The sequence below is a fragment of the Ostrea edulis genome, chromosome 6 (assembly GCF_947568905.1).
Source record: "Ostrea edulis chromosome 6, xbOstEdul1.1, whole genome shotgun sequence".
Classification (NCBI taxonomy): domain Eukaryota; kingdom Metazoa; phylum Mollusca; class Bivalvia; order Ostreida; family Ostreidae; genus Ostrea; species Ostrea edulis.
Window position 1 is genome coordinate 45,530,213 of NC_079169.1, and position 23,228 is coordinate 45,553,440.

The 23,228-nt window shown below is 35.3% G+C and overlaps 1 protein-coding gene across 2 annotated transcripts; it reads right to left on the minus strand.

The window, feature by feature from the left end:
• Positions 1-2,800: 2,800 nt before the first annotated feature.
• On the minus strand, positions 2,801-23,008 carry LOC125648233 (uncharacterized). 2 transcript variants are annotated; one of them, XM_048875203.2, is made up of 20 exons: positions 22,880-22,998; positions 21,842-22,062; positions 20,493-20,585; positions 17,801-18,014; positions 16,508-16,916; positions 16,188-16,281; positions 15,763-15,837; positions 14,443-14,600; positions 13,111-13,163; positions 11,801-11,906; positions 10,681-10,839; positions 9,807-9,966; positions 9,575-9,694; positions 9,377-9,428; positions 6,630-6,785; positions 6,255-6,374; positions 5,887-6,011; positions 5,364-5,559; positions 3,965-4,075; positions 2,801-3,464 (listed from the first exon to the last, which is right to left on the minus strand). In XM_048875203.2, the coding sequence occupies exons 1-20, from the start codon at positions 22,980-22,982 to the stop codon at positions 2,893-2,895; spliced, it is 3,297 nt and encodes a 1,098-aa protein (XP_048731160.2). In that variant the 5' UTR covers positions 22,983-22,998; the 3' UTR covers positions 2,801-2,892. The 2 variants fall into 2 exon arrangements, with proteins under 2 accessions (XP_048731160.2, XP_048731159.2); XM_048875202.2 differs by having other exon boundaries at positions 5,364-6,011; positions 22,880-23,008.
• Positions 23,009-23,228: the final 220 nt, after the last annotated feature.

The window sequence follows — 23,228 nt, forward strand, 5'->3', positions numbered from 1 at the left end:
ACATGTACTGTAATACATGACTGTCCAAGCAAATTTCATTCATGTTTCAGATTTTAAAAACGAAATTGATATTCCATTAAGTGGGACGGTAGCTGCAGAACTGTAGCTCTCTGAAAAAATATTTTGACATAACTGTTATGTCAAAATATTTTTTCAGAGAGCTACAGTTCTGCAGCTAGTGGGACGGATGCATTAAGTTACCGTACCTATACTGAATTCCAAAACTTCACAAAAAATCTTTACAACGAAAGGTGCATTTTTTGATCCCGTCAGTGCCCTTACCTTTATTTCTCACCTGTGAAGGAGAAACCTTAGACGTAATGTTCCGTAACATATATAAGAAAATATGTAAATAAAGTGTAAATTCTCAAAAATCCCCAAAATGTTTTAGTGAATTTGAAACCAGCAAAGTTTTACAAAATCAACAGCACTACAACGTACGACTTTTCAACATTAAAGGCCACCACGACAAATTAAAGACATCAACATACATGTATAAGGCCACCACGACAAATTAAAGACAACATACATGTATAAGGCCACCACGGCAAATTAAAAACATCAACATACATGTATAAGGCCACCGCGACAAATTAAAAACATCTACATGTATAAGGCCACTACGACAAATTAAAGACATCAACATGCATGTATAAGGCCACCACGACAAATTAAAGACTAGGTTTTTTACATCATAGACTGCTGCTCCATCAATAAAAATGGAATTCGGCGGAAATATTTATATTTTGAAATTATTCATCCAAAAACCAATTTTGTTAAATATCAGTTTTGATTTTCGGTAAAAGTACTCTGAAGTTGATACTAAAAAGATGCTGGGGTTTCTCACCGACATTTACGTACTTTTTGGAGATGGGGTCTTTCAACAGTATGTCGGCTTTCCCATTGGCACAAATTGTGCTTCTTTGTTAGATGAACTGATTTTTGTATTCTTATGAAGCAGATTTCATGGAAAAGGCTCTACATGGGGAGACAAATATCTTGCTCTGGCATTCAATTTGACATAGATACAGTGTTTATCGACGATATTTTATTTATTGGAAATCTTCACTTTCATAAGTCGATTCGATATATTCCAGGGAACTCGAAATAACAGACACCACAAAATATTTCATATCTGTTTCATATTTGAGTGTTTTACTGAACATATACTGTACCGATAGTCTAACTGCAAGCTGACAACTCAACAAACGGAATGACTTCAGCTTCTCCATCATCAATTTCCCATATTCATGTAACAATATTTCATTACGTTTATATGTCTCAACTGATTCTATAAGCGAGAACGTGTTCTGCGTATAATACATTTTCAAACCGAGTCAGGCTACTTGAAAATATGTTGATGTTACAGAGGATTCAACAGTCTCGTTTAAGGTAAGTATTTCGCAAATCATATAGTTGTTATATTGATCTTGTTTGCTAATACAACCTGTCAGTAGGTGGGATGCTGTCTGAAGTGTCTCAAACAAATTGTTAGGTGGAGATTGAGCACCGTTCGTTATCTTCACTCTTTCATTCATAACTATTCAAAATTTTCACCTTTTTAATTCAGAAAAAAAATCAAATTCTCTTTAGTTTTGATATTCCCTTGTATTGCTACCTAGCGCGATGTTGATTTTATATGACATGATGTTTGGGTGGTCATACGTTTGTGATTTTTGTTTCACCCTTTCTTTGAAAGACGAAGCACAATTCTTATTCTATTTTTCAAACTTTCAGGAATGTAAAATTCTGATTTCTATTGATTTTAGAATGTGAAATTTAGAAAGGTGAAAAATGACTGTATGGAGTATTCTAAAATCCCTTCATAAACAATTTGTGACCAATGCCATAGTATGGCTAAATCCCACAATAACATGGATTCCTATTGATTTAAGAGTAAAAAGTATGATTTTACTGTTACTGGGAAGGGAAATTGGAAAATTTCTCGCGCACAAGATTTCGACTGCATTTCAATTATAATTACACGTTTATGTATGAAGGCTTTTAGTTAGTTTGTTTGATGTCCCATTGAGAACTGTTCACCGATATTGAGATACAATCAGGTATAGGTGTAGTACCACAAATTAGACCCATGTACATCGCTAAGAGCCGTACGTACATGTAGCTGAGTAATTAGACCTATGTACATCGCTAAGAGCCGTACGTACATGTAGCTGAGTAATTAGACCCATGTATATCGCTAAGAGCCGTACGTACATGTAGCTGAGTAATTAGACCCATGTACATCGCTATGAGCCGTACGTACATGTAGCTGAGTAATTAGACCCATGTACATCGCTAAGAGCCGTACGTACATGTAGCTGAGTAATTAGACCCATGTACATCGCTAAGAGCCGTACGTACATGTAACTGAGTTTTCTTTAATGGGACAACGCCTGTCGCGACACGGGACCTCCGTTTTTAAAGGTATGGCATGACAAACTATCACTTCTTAATGCCGAGTGTTTGACGAAATATTTTTAAACATCTTTTAAAAGGTTTTACGAGGCCATGGCACGAGCGGAACTCGAAGCCATGGCCTTCCGATCACGAAACGAACGCTCTAACCACTAAGCAATGGAAACTTGTATGTATAAATGCTGCAGTAGGTTCCTTTCCTTTTCAGATTATTCCCACTTTATAACAACAACAGCAAAACATTACAACATTGTTCCAGAATCGCAAACATTTATTGCTTTTGGAGCCGATCCCAAAAAGTAAGGCTACGTTAAGAGTTTCATATATGTACTGACACTAAAAATACCTCTTCCAGTGTATATACTATAATTCACAGATGAAACAAATCTGGAGAATATTTTATTGCACAAGTCCTTTATATACATTGAACGGTTTATAATACATAACAAATAAAAATATTCATTAGCGCATGCTTCACCCAGTCCGACGCCACGGCCTGGATGGTTTTCTCCTCCATGGATTTGGTCCTCGGGACCGTTTTGGTTGACGTCGGGAGGGAGTTCGTGGTTTCGATTTTGAGCGTCGAGATGGTATTCGACCTGGTCTGGATGGGCGCTTAGGTATGGTTAGGCGCTTAGGTATGGTTGGGCGCTTAGGTTTGGTTGGGCGCTTTGGTTTGGTTGGGCGCTTAAGTTTGGGTCTATTTTTTAAATTTCTGAACCTTCGTAGCTTTCTTCGATTTTTAGTAGTTCTGCTTTTACTCGAAATACCAGCTTTCTCCAGCTGTCTGGATTCTGGTATATTCTTAAGATTGTCCTTACTTAAATCTATAAAACTATTAGGGTCAGCCGCTTTTCCTAAAACTGAGTCTATTTGGGCTCTTGCCTTTAAAATCTTCGAGTTCCCCTTGGCAGTACGGGAAAACAAACTATTAATTCGGTAATTTTCACAGGATTTACAACAAATTGGCCTGTATTTGGAACAAACGTACTCTCCATCTTGTTGAACAAGTACTGCACAGAATGGAGTGGCATCACCTACACAGTCTGAAATAGAAATAGTACATGTAGATATTAGTAATTGCAGTCATGAACGTGAATCTAAAGCAATAATCTTCATTAAACATGGAAATGTAGCGAAATTGTAGTTATTTCAAGTTATCTACTAACTGCACCATTACATTAGATCGAATTATGTCCGACCTGTTTTCATACCAATCGTTAAGCCGGTCTATACACAAATGTATTGATTTTGACTACGGATTGCTCCGTATACCTAATCAAGATATACATGTAGAGCTCACGACGAGAGTGACTGGAGAGCGAGAGAGAGGAGGGAGGGAGACAGAGAGTCCTCCTAAGAATCCTACCCCATCATTGGTGTGTCAAGGGGTCTGTGTTTGCCCTAATCTTAATTTTGTGTGTTCTTTATAGAATTTATGAGATTGATCACTGTTCGTTATCTTCACTTTTTCATGATAACGGAACGACTGGTGATTGATTAGCAGATACTAAATAGATAAATGAACAGAAAACAAAGAACTTACTTGGATCCTTTTCGGCAAATCTTTTACAAGATTCGCAGCACGATGTTTTGACATTGTTATAGTAACAAGATCCGGCTTCCACTTGTCCACACGTTTGCTGATCGGAGCATGCTATGAAATAACGAGAAATCAACGTGTATTACATATATGAAAATACATACGCATTATCTCTCTATATATAAGCACTGAAAAAGCAACGACGCTGTTGGTTATTTATTTTCGAAACGTCTTTATCAAAAGACATATTACACAAACAAATATCACATACCACGAATAAACGACAAATATCAATAATCTACATTGTTATCTAGAATGAAACACTGATATACTGAATGAGGGGGAAATGGTTGTCTTCGTTGCAAGCGTGTCTATAGAAGATGGTTTAGAGAGTCTGTACATTAATCGGGTCGGGATGAGAATAGAAACAAATTTTTCAAAACTATAGAAATTAGATGTAGTTAGAGAGAAAATTTCCAAAATAACGTGATTGTGAAATAAAATGATGGGAAGATAATGATTTAGAGTGATCAAGTTAGAAAATTTTATTTGGTCATTCGTACCATTGTGGATTCGGATATGGTGAACAGTGCCAACAACGAAAAATAATATAATTACTGCAAAAACACGATTAAATACAAAATCAACCCAACCGATTAATAAACAAATGAATCTCACACAATCCAAATGATGAGTGGGAGAGAAATGTTGTACTAGTTTTCAAGGTCAATTCTTTGTTTTCTTTTTTTTTCAAGGTCAAACACATTAAAGCTGCAATCTGTTTGAATTCGTACTTATAAATATTTCTGATAACATTTCATCATAGTTTAGAAGTCTAAAGATGATATACTAGTTGTCAAGGTCAGTACATTTTTGTTTTTTTGTTTTTCTTTATTATCCCTTTTTAAGGTCACACAAATTAAAGCCATCTGGACGGAATGATTTCAAGCGATGCATCCAGGATTTTTCCGTGCTCTTTTACCATTATCTTACATGTCTTGCCAAACGTGACCTTTTTCCTTTGAAGTTTTTTCACGACTCATCCTTTCTTCATTATTCAGGACGACCGAATATTTACATAGAACCGAAAGCCAAATTGATGTAATGAAAGCAAATACAAACTATAGCACTAAAATTAAACTACAAAAACTAGGGGGAAAACCCAGTGCGTCTACATAATGAAATCGTCTGGGTTTTTTACGGAGCTATAAAATGTGCCCTATATTTAGCCACTTTTTTTTAAAGTAACAATCACGAAATCAGGCAACATGACAATGATGAGGGGGAGTGAAGTACGTACAAGCTGATAAAATATTTGTTCAAACGTTTCACATTTTAAAAGATACGTGCAATTCAATTTCCCATTCCAATCAATCTTAGTAAGAAAAGTAAAACTGTTCACCTCCACAGTCTTTACAGCACAATCTTCGGAACATATCATTGTGACACGGGATGTATAGTTTCGCCCCAATTTCTGCACAAGTTTTGAATCCAAATTTGGCCGTAGGGTTAACGCACATAGATTGAAATGGTGATACAGTTGAAGTAATGGCAGTCGCTGTTGTTGTTGGTGCTGCTTTTGTTGTCTGGGGTGGTGGCTTGGATGATGTAATTACAGATTTAGTTGTTGTCGCCTGTGTAGTTATCGGTTCAATTTTTGGTGATTTTGTAGTTGAGGGAGATGTTGTTGTCGTTGTTGGTGGTTGAGTTGTGGTTGATGGTTTTGTGGTTGTTGTTGGTTGTGTTGTGGTTGTTGTTTGTTGTGTTGTGGTTGTTGTTTGTTGTGTTGTGGTTGTTGGTGGCTGTGTTGTGGCTGTTGGTTGTGTTGTGGTTGATGGTTTTGTGGTTGTTGGTGGTTGGGTTGTTGGTTGTGTTGTTGTTGATGGTTGTGTTGTAGTTGTTGGTTGTGTAGTTGTTGTTGGTACCTGTGTTGTCGTTGTGGTTATGGGAACATAATCAGCACATGTTTCGCAACACTGATCTCGATACGTTTCATCTTTACCACACTCCTCAACAGAGCATGTCTCTATTTTGTCGCCATATTCACAACCTTGTAATAGAGTCATTGTTAGTTATTCATAGTTAAGTATAAATGACAAGATTTAGTCCAAATGTTGTTTTATATAGCCTATAATTTTCCACTTTTATTTTTCTCAATCTAATTTGGTAATTTAAAAACTGATATGGTCATGAGCTTTACATACAAATTATCGATGATGTGACATTTTGATTATAATAGATATATTGAGAGATTCAACAACCAATCTATCGATATATCAATCGATCAATTTACCTTCTGGTCCTATATTCATATTAGCACACGTTGCACAGCAGTCTCGATCCTCCACGTAACACAGGAAAGGACTTGACAAGATCTTGGAACAGGAGTCTCCCCTATCGCCATACGGACAGTCTGCTCATAATCAATTTATTGATCTACATTATATATACCATGATGACTGAATTAAATTTATGATATTGCAAAAGTTTACACTTATAAGACAATTGGCAAATAGATTACGAACACCTTTTCATTCCAATCATTTAGTTTTACTTTTATTCATTTATAAAGTAGTTCTGCTCTTAGCCTCTGTGGAAATTAATATAGCTAAGCAATTTTAAAATCAATTGACAGTTTAAGTCGCGTAGAGTATAAATTCAGTTTTACCTGGGTCTGTTTTGTTGGCAGCTCTCGCGCAGGATTCGCAGCATTTTGTTTTATATAAAGCTTCATAACATCGAGACGGCGTTTCGGACACAACCTGCGCACACGTCTTGTCAAGGAAAGAAAACGTCCGTAAGGAATCTCCATGCACACATTCAGCTGAAATGATAGTGAAATGATAGTATTTAGCTTGTTTGATGCGTTGGTACTAACTTAATTAAAGTTCTTAACACTATAAAACAAGAAATTTGTAGTTAGCACAAACGCATTGGTGCACATATATTTATCGCATCATTGATTTGTTTCATTACGTTTTGGCGCACATTTTGTGGTTTAAAACTATCGTGATGGATAGTTCTCCATGCAATACGAGGTCGCTATATTCTCTATATAGCATAGACAATTTACTCCCCATATACGAGGGCTGTTCGATATATAATGCGTATTGTACGATATCTCAAAAGCATTCGACTCAAATAGTGAAATGAACATTACATCCCTTCAAAGTATTATCCGCGGTTTGAAATACATAATTTCAATCTCTGAATCCATTTCTGAAATGCGTCACGGTACACTGATTTAGGTAGAACTCTGAGGCACTGACTGGTGGCTCAGCCAAGGACATGTCGGGACTTGTAACGACGACCAGATAAGAACTCTTTAAGTTTTGGAGAAAGGAAAAAGTCGCATGGGGCTAGATCTGGAGAGTATGGTGGGTGTGGCCAAGACGGTAACCTCCGACTTCAAAGGTGGCCGAGAGGTTAGAGCGTTCGCCCCGCATGCGGAAGGCCGGGGTTCGAATCCTGACCGCGAGAGACCTAAGTCCTTAAAACAGGTAGTGGCAGTTCCATCGCCAAACGCTCGGCATCAGGTGTGAATATCACGGGTCCTCGGAGATGACCTTAAAAACGGATGACCCGTGTCACCGTAGGTGTGGCACGCTAAAGAACACTCACTGTTCAATGGCCGTAAGCGCCGAGCATAGGTCTAAATTTGAAGCCCTTCACCGTTCTTGGTGATGTCTCCATATGAGCGTAAAGCGAGACGTTAAGCAAGATACAATCAATCAATCAAAAATTGCTGCACAAGCTCAGATGTATGTGACGGAGCATTATCGTGAAGTAGATGAACATGCCCAAATCCTGACACAGGGCGTCGTTTATGATATTTTTTGACCTTGTTTAGTATAACATCTCGGTAATACCGACCTGTAACACTTTTGCCCGTCGGCACCGGAATTTGTACGGCTATACCACCTCATGAGAAGAATATGCAATAAAAAACTTTCTTTGCTCTTACGGTTCTTTTGGCAACTACAGGCCTTCTACCGTGTTTAGTTAGCCAATTTTGTTTCTAATTTTTCTTACTGGTTCGAAATAGTGAACCCATGTTTCGTCACTAGTAACAATGTTTGCAAATTGTCTTTGATTGGGTTTGGGAAATATTTTGAGCAATTGCCTAGCGGTTTGTACTAGAAATTAATATAGCTAAGCAATTTTAAAATCAATTGACAGTTTAAGTCGCGTAGAGTATAAATTCAGTTTTACCTGGGTCTGTTTTGTTGGCAGCTCTCGCGCAGGACCGTAAGAACCGTAAGAGCAAAGCAGCCTTTGTTCATACAGCACGCCATTTAGAATTAGACCCGCAAAAAGAAAATGGCACCGAAAATAAAAGGAAACTACAGATCTAGCAAGAGGGGCGACGAACAAGAAGACGTGGTTTATGAAAGGACCTAGTAAGAAAAGGTTCGCAGGAACTTTTCTGATATTTTGCACAAGTGCGTTTAGTAATGGTAGGAGATAGACTTACGACAGTCTTCGAACAACGTAAGACAGATACACATAGGAACCACGAGTAGTAAGGGGTGCTCATTAAAAGTGTGACACCCGTACTCTATTCTTACGACCATCTTACTTTTAGTGGACGCAATATGGCCCTACCTTTGCCTTACGTCGTTCCTATCCCACGTGTGGACGCAATAGGACCCTACCTTTGCCTTACGTCTTACCCCCACCTTACGAATTGACCACTACTTTTTTCTGCCTCTGCTACCCTTACGACTTTCAATTATCGCGGAAAATGCAGGACTCATGATTTTAAAAAACCGATTGTGACCGATGCTTGATATAGACGTGCGTGACGTGTTCTTGATCATAGACATGTAATTTGAAATTTCGTTAATATTTGATATAAATTGATTATGCTAGACACAGAAATATGGTACTTAAATATCGCAGTTGGCGTTGGGAATTATCAATATATTATTACGAAAGTTTCAGTCATCCCCATAATTTTGTCTCTGTGGTCATCCAAGTGTGACAAATGTATATACGAATACAGTTAACCTACCGCTCGCTTTTTTAGTGATAGTGCAATCACAAGGTTTGTGTCATTATGGCCGTTTTTAGAATCGTTGAAAGGAGACAATCTGAGAGCAACTTATCAGACTCTCAGGAATTCATTAGAGCTATTTAGAACGGGTGTCTTCTCAAATTAAGAAGGTCCTTGGGATTTGAAAAATATAATCTCGAAGATTAGCTCACCAAGACACTAACGTCAACAGTCCTGAATTTTATAGAGCGGCGATATGTTACATTTACAATATGTTGAAAGTCAAGACACATGTCTGAAAGCAGGAACCTAAGAAGCATAATACTGATTTTGGTTTGTCTTGTATTATTATTTTTTTTTTTTAGAAATATGTATTTGTACATGTAGTTTTCGAGAAGAAGATCTACATGTCAACTTACAATTTTTGCTTGGAGCTTCCACATCACTTTTACAACGACCTTCTAGGCACCACTAAAACAAGGAACAACAAACTATCGTTATAATCGTACACAAAACGGAGATATTCACATTAAACTTCATTTGATATATGAACATGTAAAATGTGAATGTACAGTTTATTCTATTTTGAGAAATCTATGTGAAACGAGAAATCTAACCTTTTTGTGCCCACAAGAAGTTCCCCTGTATGCAGTTGCAAATATGAACATGTCTTTACTCTCCCCTGTGTTACACGCCATGGATGTACAAATATCCGCAAAAGATTTTAGAACATCTCCCTGCATTTTACAAAGGAAAAAATAAAGTACACTCATTCTATAACTTCTATTGTCATAAACTGTAAGTAATATTATAATGCTAGTCGATATACTGTTTAATAAAAGAACTCACCCATCCGTAATATGAACTAGGACCTAGGATAGCTTTACATTGGTCATTTGGGTTAGTTAACTGACCAGGATGCGTGCCGATATTCTGATTATATTCCTGGGTGTCGTATATCAGCGCTTCGTCGGCCAGACAATTGCCAACTTTAGAGTCTTCTTTGCTTCTGTAACAATATAGAATATGAGAAAATAAACATATGAAACAGCCTTCGGGTTTTGTGCATTCTCTGTGTTCACAATATTTATGGTATATTGTGGTATGTATAAATATCATTGATGGTCATAAAACAAGCGATTGAAAGATTGTGTATTGCGTTTTAAACCAAGAGTTTTGTTTCAAATCACACCCCATCCCCTATTAACAAAACATTTCGTAACTTGTTTATTGAAACTATTGAATTGTGTCCCTTGTTAATCTCCCAAAAGAAGTTTCTTCTGCACAATCTTTAAAGACATGTGTATTTCAAATTTCAAAGTAGAGAGAGCTGGCGTTTAATGTTAGTATCTCTTGATTAGCATGTTAACTGTTACAGGCGAAGGACAAAGTAGAGAGAGCTGGCGTTTAATGTTAGTATCTCTTGATTAGCATGTTAACTGTTACAGACGAAGGACAATGAGTTGCATGTCTTCCTTTTCGCTGAAATCCCATAACTCTAAATGAAAAGAAAGCCATACTCTTCACTTACCTTATCGCTCTACCATGAATAAATGATGTGTTTTAGACACCTTTCTATGCAAGATTAATGTTACCTCGTCAATCACTTATTTGAATGTCGGGAGTGTTATCAAATGTTGCATAGAGATAATTTGAATTGTACTTCTTGTTTTTAAAACTATTATCTCTGAAATGGTACTTAATTGCGTCTATAAGTGCTCACATGTTTGCAATATACTCTCGGAAGTAATCTATGGAGCAGGAAGAAAATTTCCAAGGGTTATGTTTGGTAGTTTCTGATGTTTGCCCAGATACTGCTGTCAAAAGGTACTGGTCCATCTCGGAGCAAGTGTTACCTATACCATCATGTTGTGCACCCAGACTAGAAAAAATAGTCCAAAGACAAACAGTTTTACAAACGTCCTTACATAAAGTGATAAATCAAAAACACCTTAAGAAATGTGATGTTGATGCTTTATAGTCAATATTTCTAATATAATTTGCATATGGTATTTATTTGAAATTACATGTCATGTGAGTTTTTGTTACATAGTTCATGGTTGAGGAAAACAAAGCTGCAGTATGTTTTAAGCTGGTTGAACACTTGGTGATGCATGTACACATGCGTATTTACTGAAATATATTCAAAAACACAATTTTGTTTTCTACTTTGACTCGGACCCAAATTTTCCCCAAGTGTGTAGTGACAAATTACATCTTCCTGACGAAATGATAATGGTTTACAATTTTTTTTTTTTTACCTTTCAGGGGTATATCAAATTAAGATCATATGATACCAAGATTTTGATGCATTAAATGATGTATACTTTTGTTGTGTTTATGTGGGAGTTGTTTCTTTTTTTGTTTTTGTTTTATCAAACAACAATGCAACAATGTTTGTGAAGGATTCCAATTTTGGGATGTTTTCCATTAAATGTACAACTAAAGACTTGTGAATAATGCAGAAAAAGATCGTTTCAAAGGAAAATGTTGTGGTAGATATGAGTTTTTGGAAATATTTTAAACATTTACCAATATGTTTACAAAATTTTATTACAATAGGTTTTGGGCGCCCTATGTCCTTCAGATTAATTCTTTTATTAAATGATCAGGAATTTTTATGTCACTGGTTTTATACAAATGTAAGATAATCAACGCATTAGATGATCATTAGTTAATGTTCCTGTGACAAAAAAATGTCCACCTTTATTTCATTTTAAAAACTATCATCCATGCCAGGGTCAACTTCATTATGATAGTATTTTGTGACAAATTTACTTTCTTCACTTACTTCATAGTTCGTTCAGCGTATCTAGAATGTAATATTAAAACAAAGTGCATACCTGTGGCCTAATTCGTGTGCAGATGTAAATACACTTTCAAAGTTTCCAAAATCTTCAATAACGGATGTACTGGCTTGAGTACATAAGGCACTGACGTAGGCAAAACCTGTGAAGGAAACACATCACTCACTATGCTTACTGGAGTTCTCATGATATAGGGTCTTAAAGATAGTGGTCTATTGTCATCTAATAAATGATGAGTTTGATAATTAAAAACAACATAATTAGGATATGTACAAGACTTCAGCCATTTGGGACTCGTAAAAACGTTTATATTGTTATCTATTTGATAGTTACCTGACATATGTTTGATAGTTACGTGACATCTGTTTGATAGTTATCTGATATCTGTTTGATAGTTACCTGACATCAGTTTGTTACTTGACATCTGTTTGTTACCTGACATATGTTTGATTGTTACCTGATATCTGTTTGATTGTTACTTGACATCAGTTTGTTACCTGACATTTGTTTGATAGTTACCTGACATCTGTTTAATTGTTAGTTGACGTCTATTTGATAGTTACGTGACATCTGTTTGACTGTTACCTGATATCTCTTTGATAGTTACCCAACATCTGTTTAATTGTTACCTGACATCTGTTTGATAGTTACCTTGTATCCGTTTGACTGTTACCTGACATCTGTTTGATAGTTACCTGACATCTGTTTGATAGTTACCCAACATCTGTTTAATAGTTACCTGACATCTGTTTGATAGTTACATAACATCTGTTTAATTGTTACCTGACGTATGTTTGATTGTTACCTGACATATGTTTGATAGTTACCTGACATCTGTTTGATAGTTACCTGACATCTGTTTGATAGTTACCTGACATATTGTTGTTACCTGACATCGGTTTGTTACCTAACATCTGTTTGATAGTTATCTGACATCTGTTTGATAGTTACCTGACATCTGTCTGATAGTTACCTGATACATATTTGATAGTTACCTGATACATATTTGATAGTTACCTGACATCTGTTTGATTGTTAACTGACATCGGTTTGATTGTTACCTGACATCTGTTTGATAGTTACCTGATATCTGTTTGATAGTTACCTGATATCTGTTTGATAGTTACTTGACATCTGTTTGATAGTTACCTGACATGTGTTTGATAGTTACCTGACATCTGTTTGATTGTTACCTGACATCGGTTTGATAGTTACCTGACATCTGTTTGATTGTTATACTGACATTAGTTACGTCTGTTCAATAATTTCATTTTACTGCTACATGTATAGTTAATGTTATACTAATATATGTTATATCTGTTTGGTAGTTCTTGTTCTACTGATACCTGTTACATCTGTTTGATAGTTGTTCTTGCTGGGGCTGTAGTAAAGATCCAAGCTGAAGGAGAGAAACAAAATTAGTATTTGATTTCTTCATTTAAATTCACTGTATAATTTGTAAAGGTGTCCTCTTTTTCCTTATAAAAACACCATACAAACAACAAGTCAGTAGTTTATAGAATTTTACTCTGTCAATATTAACAGGTCATTATTTCAACTGTTCATATCAATATGTCATTATTTCAACTGTCCATATCAATAGGTCATTATTTCAACTGTCCATATCAAGAAGTCATTATTTCAACTGTCCATATCAAGAAGTCATTATTTCAACTGTCCATATCCACAATTCATTAGAATTTTATCTCTCCCCATATCAACAAATCATTAACTCTCCATATCAAAAATTCATGTGGATATCACTCTCTCATATCAATAATCATGAAGATTTTATCTCTACATATCAACAAGTCATTCAGATTTTATCTTCCCATTAAAAGGTGAAGATAGCAAACAGTGATCAATCTCATGATTCCTATAAGGGATACAAAATAGAGTTGATTAAACACGGATCCCTGGATATACCAGAGGTGGATTCAGATACCAAAGAAAGTATGCATCCCCTGTCGACCGGTAACACCTGCCGTGAGCCCTATATCTTGATCAGGTAAATGAAGTAATCCGTAGTCAGAATCAATGTGTCAAGAACGGTCTAAAAATCGGTATGAAACACGTCAGATAGCATTTGACCCAATGACAGGTTGTATTGGCATACTATATCGTTATAAATACCATGCATTTTGCAATAAAACAGGAATATTTGACCTCTCTATATCAACAAGCTATTAAGATTTTAGTTCTCCCCATATCAACAAGCCATTAAGATTTTAGTTCTCTCCATATCAATAAGCCATTAAGATTTTACTCTCTCTCTCTCTCTCTCTCTCTCTCTCTCTCTCTCTCCCTGTAGAGATTTTTCTCTGTCTACTCAACAAGTCATTAAGAATTTACTCCGTCCATTTGAACAAGTCATTAAAATTTTACTTCATCTATATCATCAAGTCATTTGGATTGCATCTGTTAACATAAACTAGTCATTAAAATTTTACCCCATCTATATCAAGACTTCATTAATATTTTACTCCGTCTATATCAAGACTTCATTAATATTTTACTCCGTCTATATCAAGACTTCATTAATATTTTACTTCGTCCATATCAAGACTTCATTAAGATTTACTCTGGCATCAACAAGTCATTGATAGTTGACTATCCATTTCAACAAAAAGTCATTATGACTGTACTCTGTTCCTATCAACATGTTAATAGGATTTTACTCTGTAAAAAGCATTAGGTGGTCGTGTTCTGGTAGTTGAGTTTTCTGTCTAAACTCCGTGATGTTTCTGAGGGCTGATTCTATATTTGTTAGCTGTCGTTCTGTGTCATCAAACACATTCCTTATTTTTCCACACGTGAAACACGGGTAATCCGGAGCCTGAAATATAATTGCAAGATACAGTCGTTTTTTATATTCCGATTTCTCTTACTTTATATTCACAAAATAAGCTATATCTGATTTTTTAATCATAATAATAATAAAACTCCTAACTTTATCTCCATTGTCTTTTTCTCATGGGCAACCATTTCATCCAAAAAAATATTGATAATGGTTGAAGAAAAACTGCATATAATTTTGATGTGATATACATGTATTTAGTTTTCAGTAACATTAACATAGAATTGGAAAGTTTAATTCAATTCTAAAGCATGAAGAAACTCTTAAATTCATATAACAATTATATCATGATAAAAAATGCTCTACCGTAAATTAGTACGTTGTTTTCTTTCGTTTGAAAGTAGAACATCCAAGTTAAAAGCACGCCTTCTTTCAGAAAACTTCGTTTATCAAATATGTTTCCTTTTTTATATATACAACAACTATATAAAGAAAATGAATGCGTCCAAATATTATCACCTATCAAAATTATATATCAGACTGATTCATCTGTTTGATATTGCTAATTAATATTGTAATGGCGAATGGTTTTGAAAGAGGTGTGTAAATTCCTTGATTTTAAATACTCTTGAAAACAAATGATTGGACATATTGAATAATCAGAAAAGATTTCCACCATCTGGTTCACTTCATGAATTCATACAAAAATATAAATTATTCATAATATCTAATCAGTGAAAGAAGTTCAAAGACAACTTTAAAAGGAACAGATTGACTATAATAAGCTGTTAAACAAAACGGTTCTTTGATCTTTCTGGTGGAAGTAACTGAAAAGCATTAGTATGATAGCATCATTTTTAAATCATCTATCATTGCAATGAACCTAGCATAGGATAAATGCCAGACTAATACTGTTAAAAGCTATTCTACTAGTATAAGTATTTGTTAAAGGGACCGAGAATAAGTTTTGACAATTTCTGCTACTAAAGACTTCAATGAAAGCATAAAATAAAACCCAACAGGACCTAGAAGCCGTTTAATTTAAAAAGAAATCACAATTTCTCTCAGTACAATTGGAATTACTATTCTTATCAGTACGATTGAAATGAAAGACAAGTACGGTTGGAATTACGATATGTAAAAGAAGGGTCCTTAATTACTGTATCCCAAAATGTGCTATAAAGAAACTGAATTCACTTACATCAACAATGAGAAAGCCCGAGATGACTATGTTCAACGAGAAATCAGCTTTTATAGTTTTGTAGCGAAGAGCAACCTAAAATTAAGAAGGTATTGAATTAAACATTTCAGGATATATAGAAAGAGCACAGTCATGTTAAAATTTTCTTCAATCATATGTTAATACCCCTGTCAACGATTACATAGCATTATAAATAATCTCTGAATGAAAAAATCTAACTTTGTAAATTTCCCATTTTCTTGATCAAGTACTAGTAGATATATATTGTTTTAATTTAAGGTGCATAGATTGAAATGGTTATAACTTTCCTTATTTGAGGAAATACAATTACATATAACATGTACATAAAAACTTGACAAACTCTGAAGATTTAAAGCAATTGTGTAGATTAAGTGGACAAAGGTGAGTAACATATAATAACTTACTCCGTTCATTACTTGAGAGAAGTATGTTCTCATCGCTCTCTTTGTATTTACGTCACGTTGCTTGTCGGTTGCCCCTGTTGATTTCTTGTAAAACCTTCAAATTAAATAAAAGAAAGCAGACATGCATAATTCGTGTTACAGTGTTTGCAATGAATTCAGATAATATGAACAAGTGCTGAATACTTAACCACATAAACCCTGGAGCTAAGTCACACAGCCATACTACCTACCATTGCTATGTTACTTATTTTCGCAAGTGTTGAAAACGATACGAAAATTTCTCATAGTTTATCATTTCCCATGGACATTCAAAGCCTTACCTTTCATACGTAGCATAATCCAGCCCTACAAGGATCCCCACATTATACTCGGATGTGACCGCAGTCACAACTGTTCTCTTAGCAGTTGTAGCAAAGGCAGGCTTGAAATCATTCACCAGATTTTCCCCCAGAACCTTAGCTTTGGAAGTGTCCACTACCAGCCTTCTCCTGCTTCTACTACTGAGGGTTTTGAAAGCCGTCAGGGGTTGTACGGGTTCTTCTTCAGCTACCGGGGCTTCTGTTGTTGTTTTAGCGGGTGCTGGGGTAAATACAGGAACTCCCTTGTTTGAGGTTCTTGCCCATGTTCCTTTTGAAAATCTTTGTCGGCTGGAACCGCTCCTCGACGGTTTTCTAAAAGGATTCAATTTTTTTCGGGATGATGTTCGTTTTTTCCCTCGGAGTTTTCTTACTGATATAAAAAAAAAAGTAGTACGTATAACCATTAATAAATTAAAAACTTGCGGTACATTCAGCATCAACCTCAGATGTCAACGGTTGATTTTGTGTTTCGAGCCCTTGTCCTCGCGCGAATTATCTGAGAAACTTTCATTATATTGCAAAACGTGGATTACAAATGACCAATCAAATCCGTTCTAGCGTACTCCAGCCTCGGAAATCATAACATTTTGTGTTGACATTACACACTAGCCGAACAGTTGTACGATGCTTGGGCAAATAGAGAACAAAAAAAATAACAATAAGAGTGTGTATAAATTATAACTTATACTTTTTATCCACTGATATATTCATCCTCAAGCAAATATGAAAATTGATAACGATATCGAAAACAATACATGAATAGCTGTGACGTCAAGCAAGAATTACACTGTGTATATCGGTCTTGAATGGTTGATAATTGTGTTCACTACCCAGCGTCGTAGAAAGCTACAAAACTAAATGGACCCAGTACATTTCTAGTTCCATGGAAAGAATGTCTTATTTGAAATATGATAAGCGTTTTATCACCGAAGCGTGAATGAATGAACCTGAAAGCGAAAGCATTCATATTATCTCCAAACAGTTATTTGAAATCAACAAAGAATTTCTACAGCAGTATTTACTTCTTTCACAAATGTTGTCTTGTGATTATTTTTCATTGAGATAAGTGAATATTCAAAAGTGATTTGAATAGATTGGTTAATTTACAAGATTAAAGAGACTTCAGCATACGTGCCCATCAATGCGAATTAATACCAAATGTTTTCGAAAGCAAATATATGTACATATATTCTTTGGTTTGCACTTTAACAACCGCAGTACATTAAACAATTTTCAAATTGAAGTAGTACATACCTTTTTCCCACGCCTTTTTAAAGTTATTATTTTTCTTGTTCATTTCCCAGTTCCTAGATGCATTAGGTTTTTTCTTTTTATACAATCCATACATAACGGATGTTTTCTTTTGGCCATTCTTGTCCACCTTTATCTTTATCTGTCTCTTTCGCCTCGCTCCTTGGTCCATTGGTTGCATATCAAACTCTTCTCCGTTTACATATAGAGATCCTTCCTGAAAGCAACATCACCAGTTATATCTGGTCAGCTAAACGGCATGGGGTCTGACTTATCCTGCACGTTAGTTACAGAACTCTATCCCCCAAAAATATTTCCTATCTCATCCATTTTACGTTGCTGCTGGTTGGACACAGAGGACAGTTACAATTCTTTTACTCGCTTTAAGAGAATAACGTAAATCTAGCAATTTGATATAAATTGTGAATGAAGAATTGAAGATGAAAGATCAACACTGAAATTCTTTCTAAAGATATCGCAATATCTAAATGATAATAGAAATAATAACTGGATTTCAGGTATTCTTTCCCATTAATCATTAAGGACTAACAAGAGCACATTCAAGAATTTTCCAGGACTTGGAGAAAAATTGTGAAAAGTTTGCACAAATCATACGCGAGCATTATGAATCCGTTCAGTATGCAACGCATGTTTGATTTGCAGTTCATATGTAATACAAACACAACAGTATGCTTATAAGAAAGGGTACCTGAATATATATGAGTATGTACAGAGGTTTGCCTAAAACTGTATGATTTATATATGTTAATTATGTTAATTCATTTAAAACGGGGAAAGACTGTTTTATTCAACTGTTTTGTGATTGATTGAATACTATGGTGTTGTTTTGCCTGATTTCGGTGCGTGATATATGCTTGAAAATCTGTTACAGTGTAATGAATTACCCTTGAGGGATTTCTGCTGCAGTATGTGTAATATCTTCCTGATTTCATCATACAACTCTGAGTAGAGGGGGATGAGTTGGAAGAGTAATTCAACAAATTAACACGATCAAAATTTCATTACTCTTTAGTTTGAATACTCAAATTTCGGGATTTAATCAATTCAATAAATGAATATCTTATTCAACGGATAGCAGACTTTAACACTAATCGAGGAAAATAATTCTTTTTACCTGATGCAAAATTTCAACATTGGTGTTGGTAGTATAAAGCAATGTTTTATGTCGCAAATTGCTATTTAGATAAAAGGTTGAGTGGAGCATCCATATATATATATATATATATATATATATATATATATATATATAAACATTAAAACACTTTTCGAAATATTTCAATATATATATATATATTGTTGCGTCATTTACATAATAAGTGACAAGTTTCAATTCAGTTGGTGTTAGGTTTTGCCTGCCTCAAACAAAAAACAAAGCAATGTCTCATTCGCAATGTTTCTAACGTCCAAACATAAATGAAATTAATTTCTTTTCTATACAGTATTTCTAAAGGTGTCGCCAAAAAAACCTAAAATCGCAAAAACGGTTATATAATAAAAAATATATGCGATTTAACGGTGTGTGTGTGTGTGTGTGTGTGTGTGTGTGTGTCTCATTTATTTGACCCCACTTTTTTGGCGCACTGTTTTCCCCTATAATAGCTCAAAAACTTCATTGTTATTTCGGATTTCAAACATTTCGGTTGAGCATCACTGAAGAGACATTATTTGTCAAAATGCGCATCTGGTGCATCAAAATTGGTACCGTATAAGTTTTACATTATGACCCCTGGGTCGAGGCCTCTGCTGGTGGACTGTTAGTCCCCGAGGTTCTCTACAGCCCAGTAGCTAAGTACTGCGTTACTAGCTTGAAAATACGGATGTATATTGAATTGCTGTTATAAAATTTAGAAATTCATTTCAAAATTAAGGATTATCTCCCTCACGCATAGCTCTTATCCTTAGACGAATTTGACTCCACTTTTTTGGCACACTGTTTTACCCTATAATAGCTCAAAAACTTCATTGTTATTTCGGATTTCGGTTGAGCATCACTGAGGAGACATTATTTGTCGAAATGCGCATCTGGTGCATCAAAATTGGGACCGTATAAGTTTTACATTATACGTAATACCACCCCGAGGCAAGAATTCTTGACGGAGGATACTATTTGTTACAGACCTCTATACTTGTTATGAATATGCACCTGTGTTTCTGTCAGATGTTCAGCATATAATATGATCTATGATTTTGACAAGTGAAAAAGTATTGAGGTATTTATGTTCCTCTCATAAGAGAGATAACTCAGACATTAAAACATTCTATATCTATAAAAAATATTCACTCCAAGTGTCATTTCAAATTTTAGATAGTTTGGTATGTTGACATTGCTTACATTTTATTTACAACCTGAAAGTCTTCTGAAAAATGCATATCACTATGAGGCATTCTATTTCAGTAAGTAGTGGAATAATGCAATGAAAGGTGAAGATAACGAACAGTGATCAGTCTCACAACTCCTATAAGCAATACAAAATAGATAGTTGGGCAAACACGGACCCCTGGACACACCAGAGGTGGGGTCAGGTGCCTAGGAGGAACAATCATAGCCTGTCGACTGGTCACACCCGTTGTGAGCCCTATATCCTGATCAGGTAAACTGAGTTATCCGCAGCAATATAATACCTTATTTCAAAGTATTCAATTTTGTCAATGGGAGACACAGATATAAACTTACCAATGCCATTTCCTGTAGGCCTTCGGATTGCAGGTCGTGACATTTCAAGAGAAAAGACCCTCCATAATTTTCATCATGATAGTAAGCTTCGTCCTGTCAAAAGAAAATTTGAAAATCAGAAGAATATATCACTTCATTTCAATATGCTATATTCATCAATGTTGTCACTTATGCTGTTTGATAAATTTTTGAAATCAAAGTTCTGATTAAAGCTAAATCTAATCGAAGATTTTTTTCAGTTCCCTTTTTGGGAACCATTGTTGATACATGTAGGTATCAATACATCATTTACTCCTAGATATGATTTTACATGCGTTTTATCTGGTGCATCAAAATTGGTACCGTATAAGTTTTACATGTAACTAAAAAAATCTATCTTGGATCATGATGATATCAAATGCTTAATGTTTGACACCAATCTGCAATAGTTGAACAACGTAGGTTTTTTTATTATCACGCCTCAGACAAAATTGTTGAAATCTGATTGGTCAGATCTTGGTCACATGACGCCGTGAAAAAAACCGTATCATGCGAGTAAAATCCGTATTGGGCGAGTAATTTTATTTATCGTCGGTTTCGACTTGCAGCCGTTTCAAAAGGAAAGACACTTGACTAAGTTGTATGATATAGACCCCCACATATACAGTTAGAGGTCTTCGACGTGATAAATTCGCCTCGCCCGATACGGGTTTTCTTTTCACACCATGTATTTTTCCGTATCAGGTCACTAACTAACTGTGTAACTAATAATGTCAGTATATGATAAATTGCATATTTAGTTTCCTGCAAGCTTATGAACACCAGGATTTACTTTTGTTACAGATCTCCACCACAAAACACTGCCGTAACTCAGTTGGCAGAACACTTGTTTCCTCGTTGGAGTAGGTGGCAGTCGGAGAACAACTTACACCACTCATGGAGCAAGCGTTCCACCGAATGAGCTACGGTACCGCGCAATTAAGATGAATTCGGATGTTCTTCAGCATGCAGTAAACAAAATGAGCCTTCGAAAATTTCCTGGCACTAGAATTTATCCTGTGCCCCGATCCCACCCCTCTAGATAATGACACAATAAAGAACTCTCATTGCAGTGGCCTGGGACTGCGATGAACGTGACTTGGGAGTGACTAGTCACTAGTGCCTTTGGATAAACGTGATTTGTAGGACTTAGGAGTGACAAGTCACTAGTGCCTTTTGATAAACGTGATTTGTAGGACTTAGGAGTGACTAGTCACTAGTGCCTTAACAATAAGAATCATTCTTCGGTCTATACATATTAAATGATTATACATATGGAGTGCTGTAACGAGACTGTGAGAATGCGATTCGTCAGAAATCTATCCACTCACCGCATTAAATGGAATGGATTCCCTCTCAAGTACGGACTTTCCGGTTTTTGAGTCTACTCTGGGAACAAACACTATAGCATCTGCATTAATTTTATCATTCCTCTTCAGGTGAAGTTGAATCTTCTTATTCTTGGATCCAATGTTTAAATCCACATCTATATTTTCAGGGGATTTTCCTTCGCACCCAGGGGCCTCCAAAACAGCTAAGTCCGTTGGCGATTCTACAATAGTATCTTATTTTCAGTATATTATTACACCAGTATTCAAAAGTATATCAAGTGTTTATATAATTAAAGCTTACAAGTACATGTACATCTAAGTATTGTAAGCGTGACTTATACATTACCGCATACTATGGACTGCATTCGGAGGTAAAAAAAAAAAGTAAAAGAGAAATATTGCAAATTGAATGTTACTTGTAGTTTGATTCAATTAATTAAGATTAACTGAATGCAACTTAAATGAATTACTCGCTAGGATACGGTGGAAATTTTAATTGATGTTTAACAAAATGTTTTGCAGGGTATCAGAAACAGTCAAGGTTTAGTTATCAGACTTCGAGACATAAATGATAGAGAATTAGGTTGCTGTTCAGTATCCATAGATAAGGCGACTCTTTCTGCACGGATTTGATCATTTAGATACTAAATACCTATTCCAATGACAGTTTTCTGTATACAACCATATTATCACTTCAGGTTTATTTTCACTATTTTTACTGAAGGATATATCTGTGAAAATAAAACTGCGTCGAAAAATAACATATAGTCATAGTCTCTGCATAATACTGAACTAAAAACCTTGAAATCTAAATTGAAGTGAAACTATATTTCATCCGGAATACCTGAAAGTGAGTCAAAGTTGTTCATTGTGCGGAAGGAAGTGGCGCTATTCAATACTGACCACAACAATTCGATGTCTTCACATTTTCATTGTGAAATACATAATTATTTTCAGAGTTTCATACAGTTTTAATGCAAGAAAAAAAATTGATTTTTTTTAAAAACACATTAAACCATAATAAGATTTATAACTTACCATTCGTCAGAGCGTAAGATTCCTTCCATATTATAAAACAAAAAATAACTAAAAACAAGGTATCTTTAATCATTGTCGATGCACTTTTTCCATCTGAAGACATTTACGCAAGGAGACCAACATATAGAGTCATTTTAAGGTAATTAATCATTCATACAAAGCTTTGACGGGCGCAGCCTGTTGATTTCCGACGAAAGGTTTGTTCTACGCAAATTCATTCATGCACGAAAATGAAGTATGTTAATAAGTAATTTATTATGTGATTTAAAACAATTGTTTTAATATTATGTTGGTATTTGTTTATTTTTTGTAATTTGCAGAAACGGAAGTTATTTTACGCAAATAAATA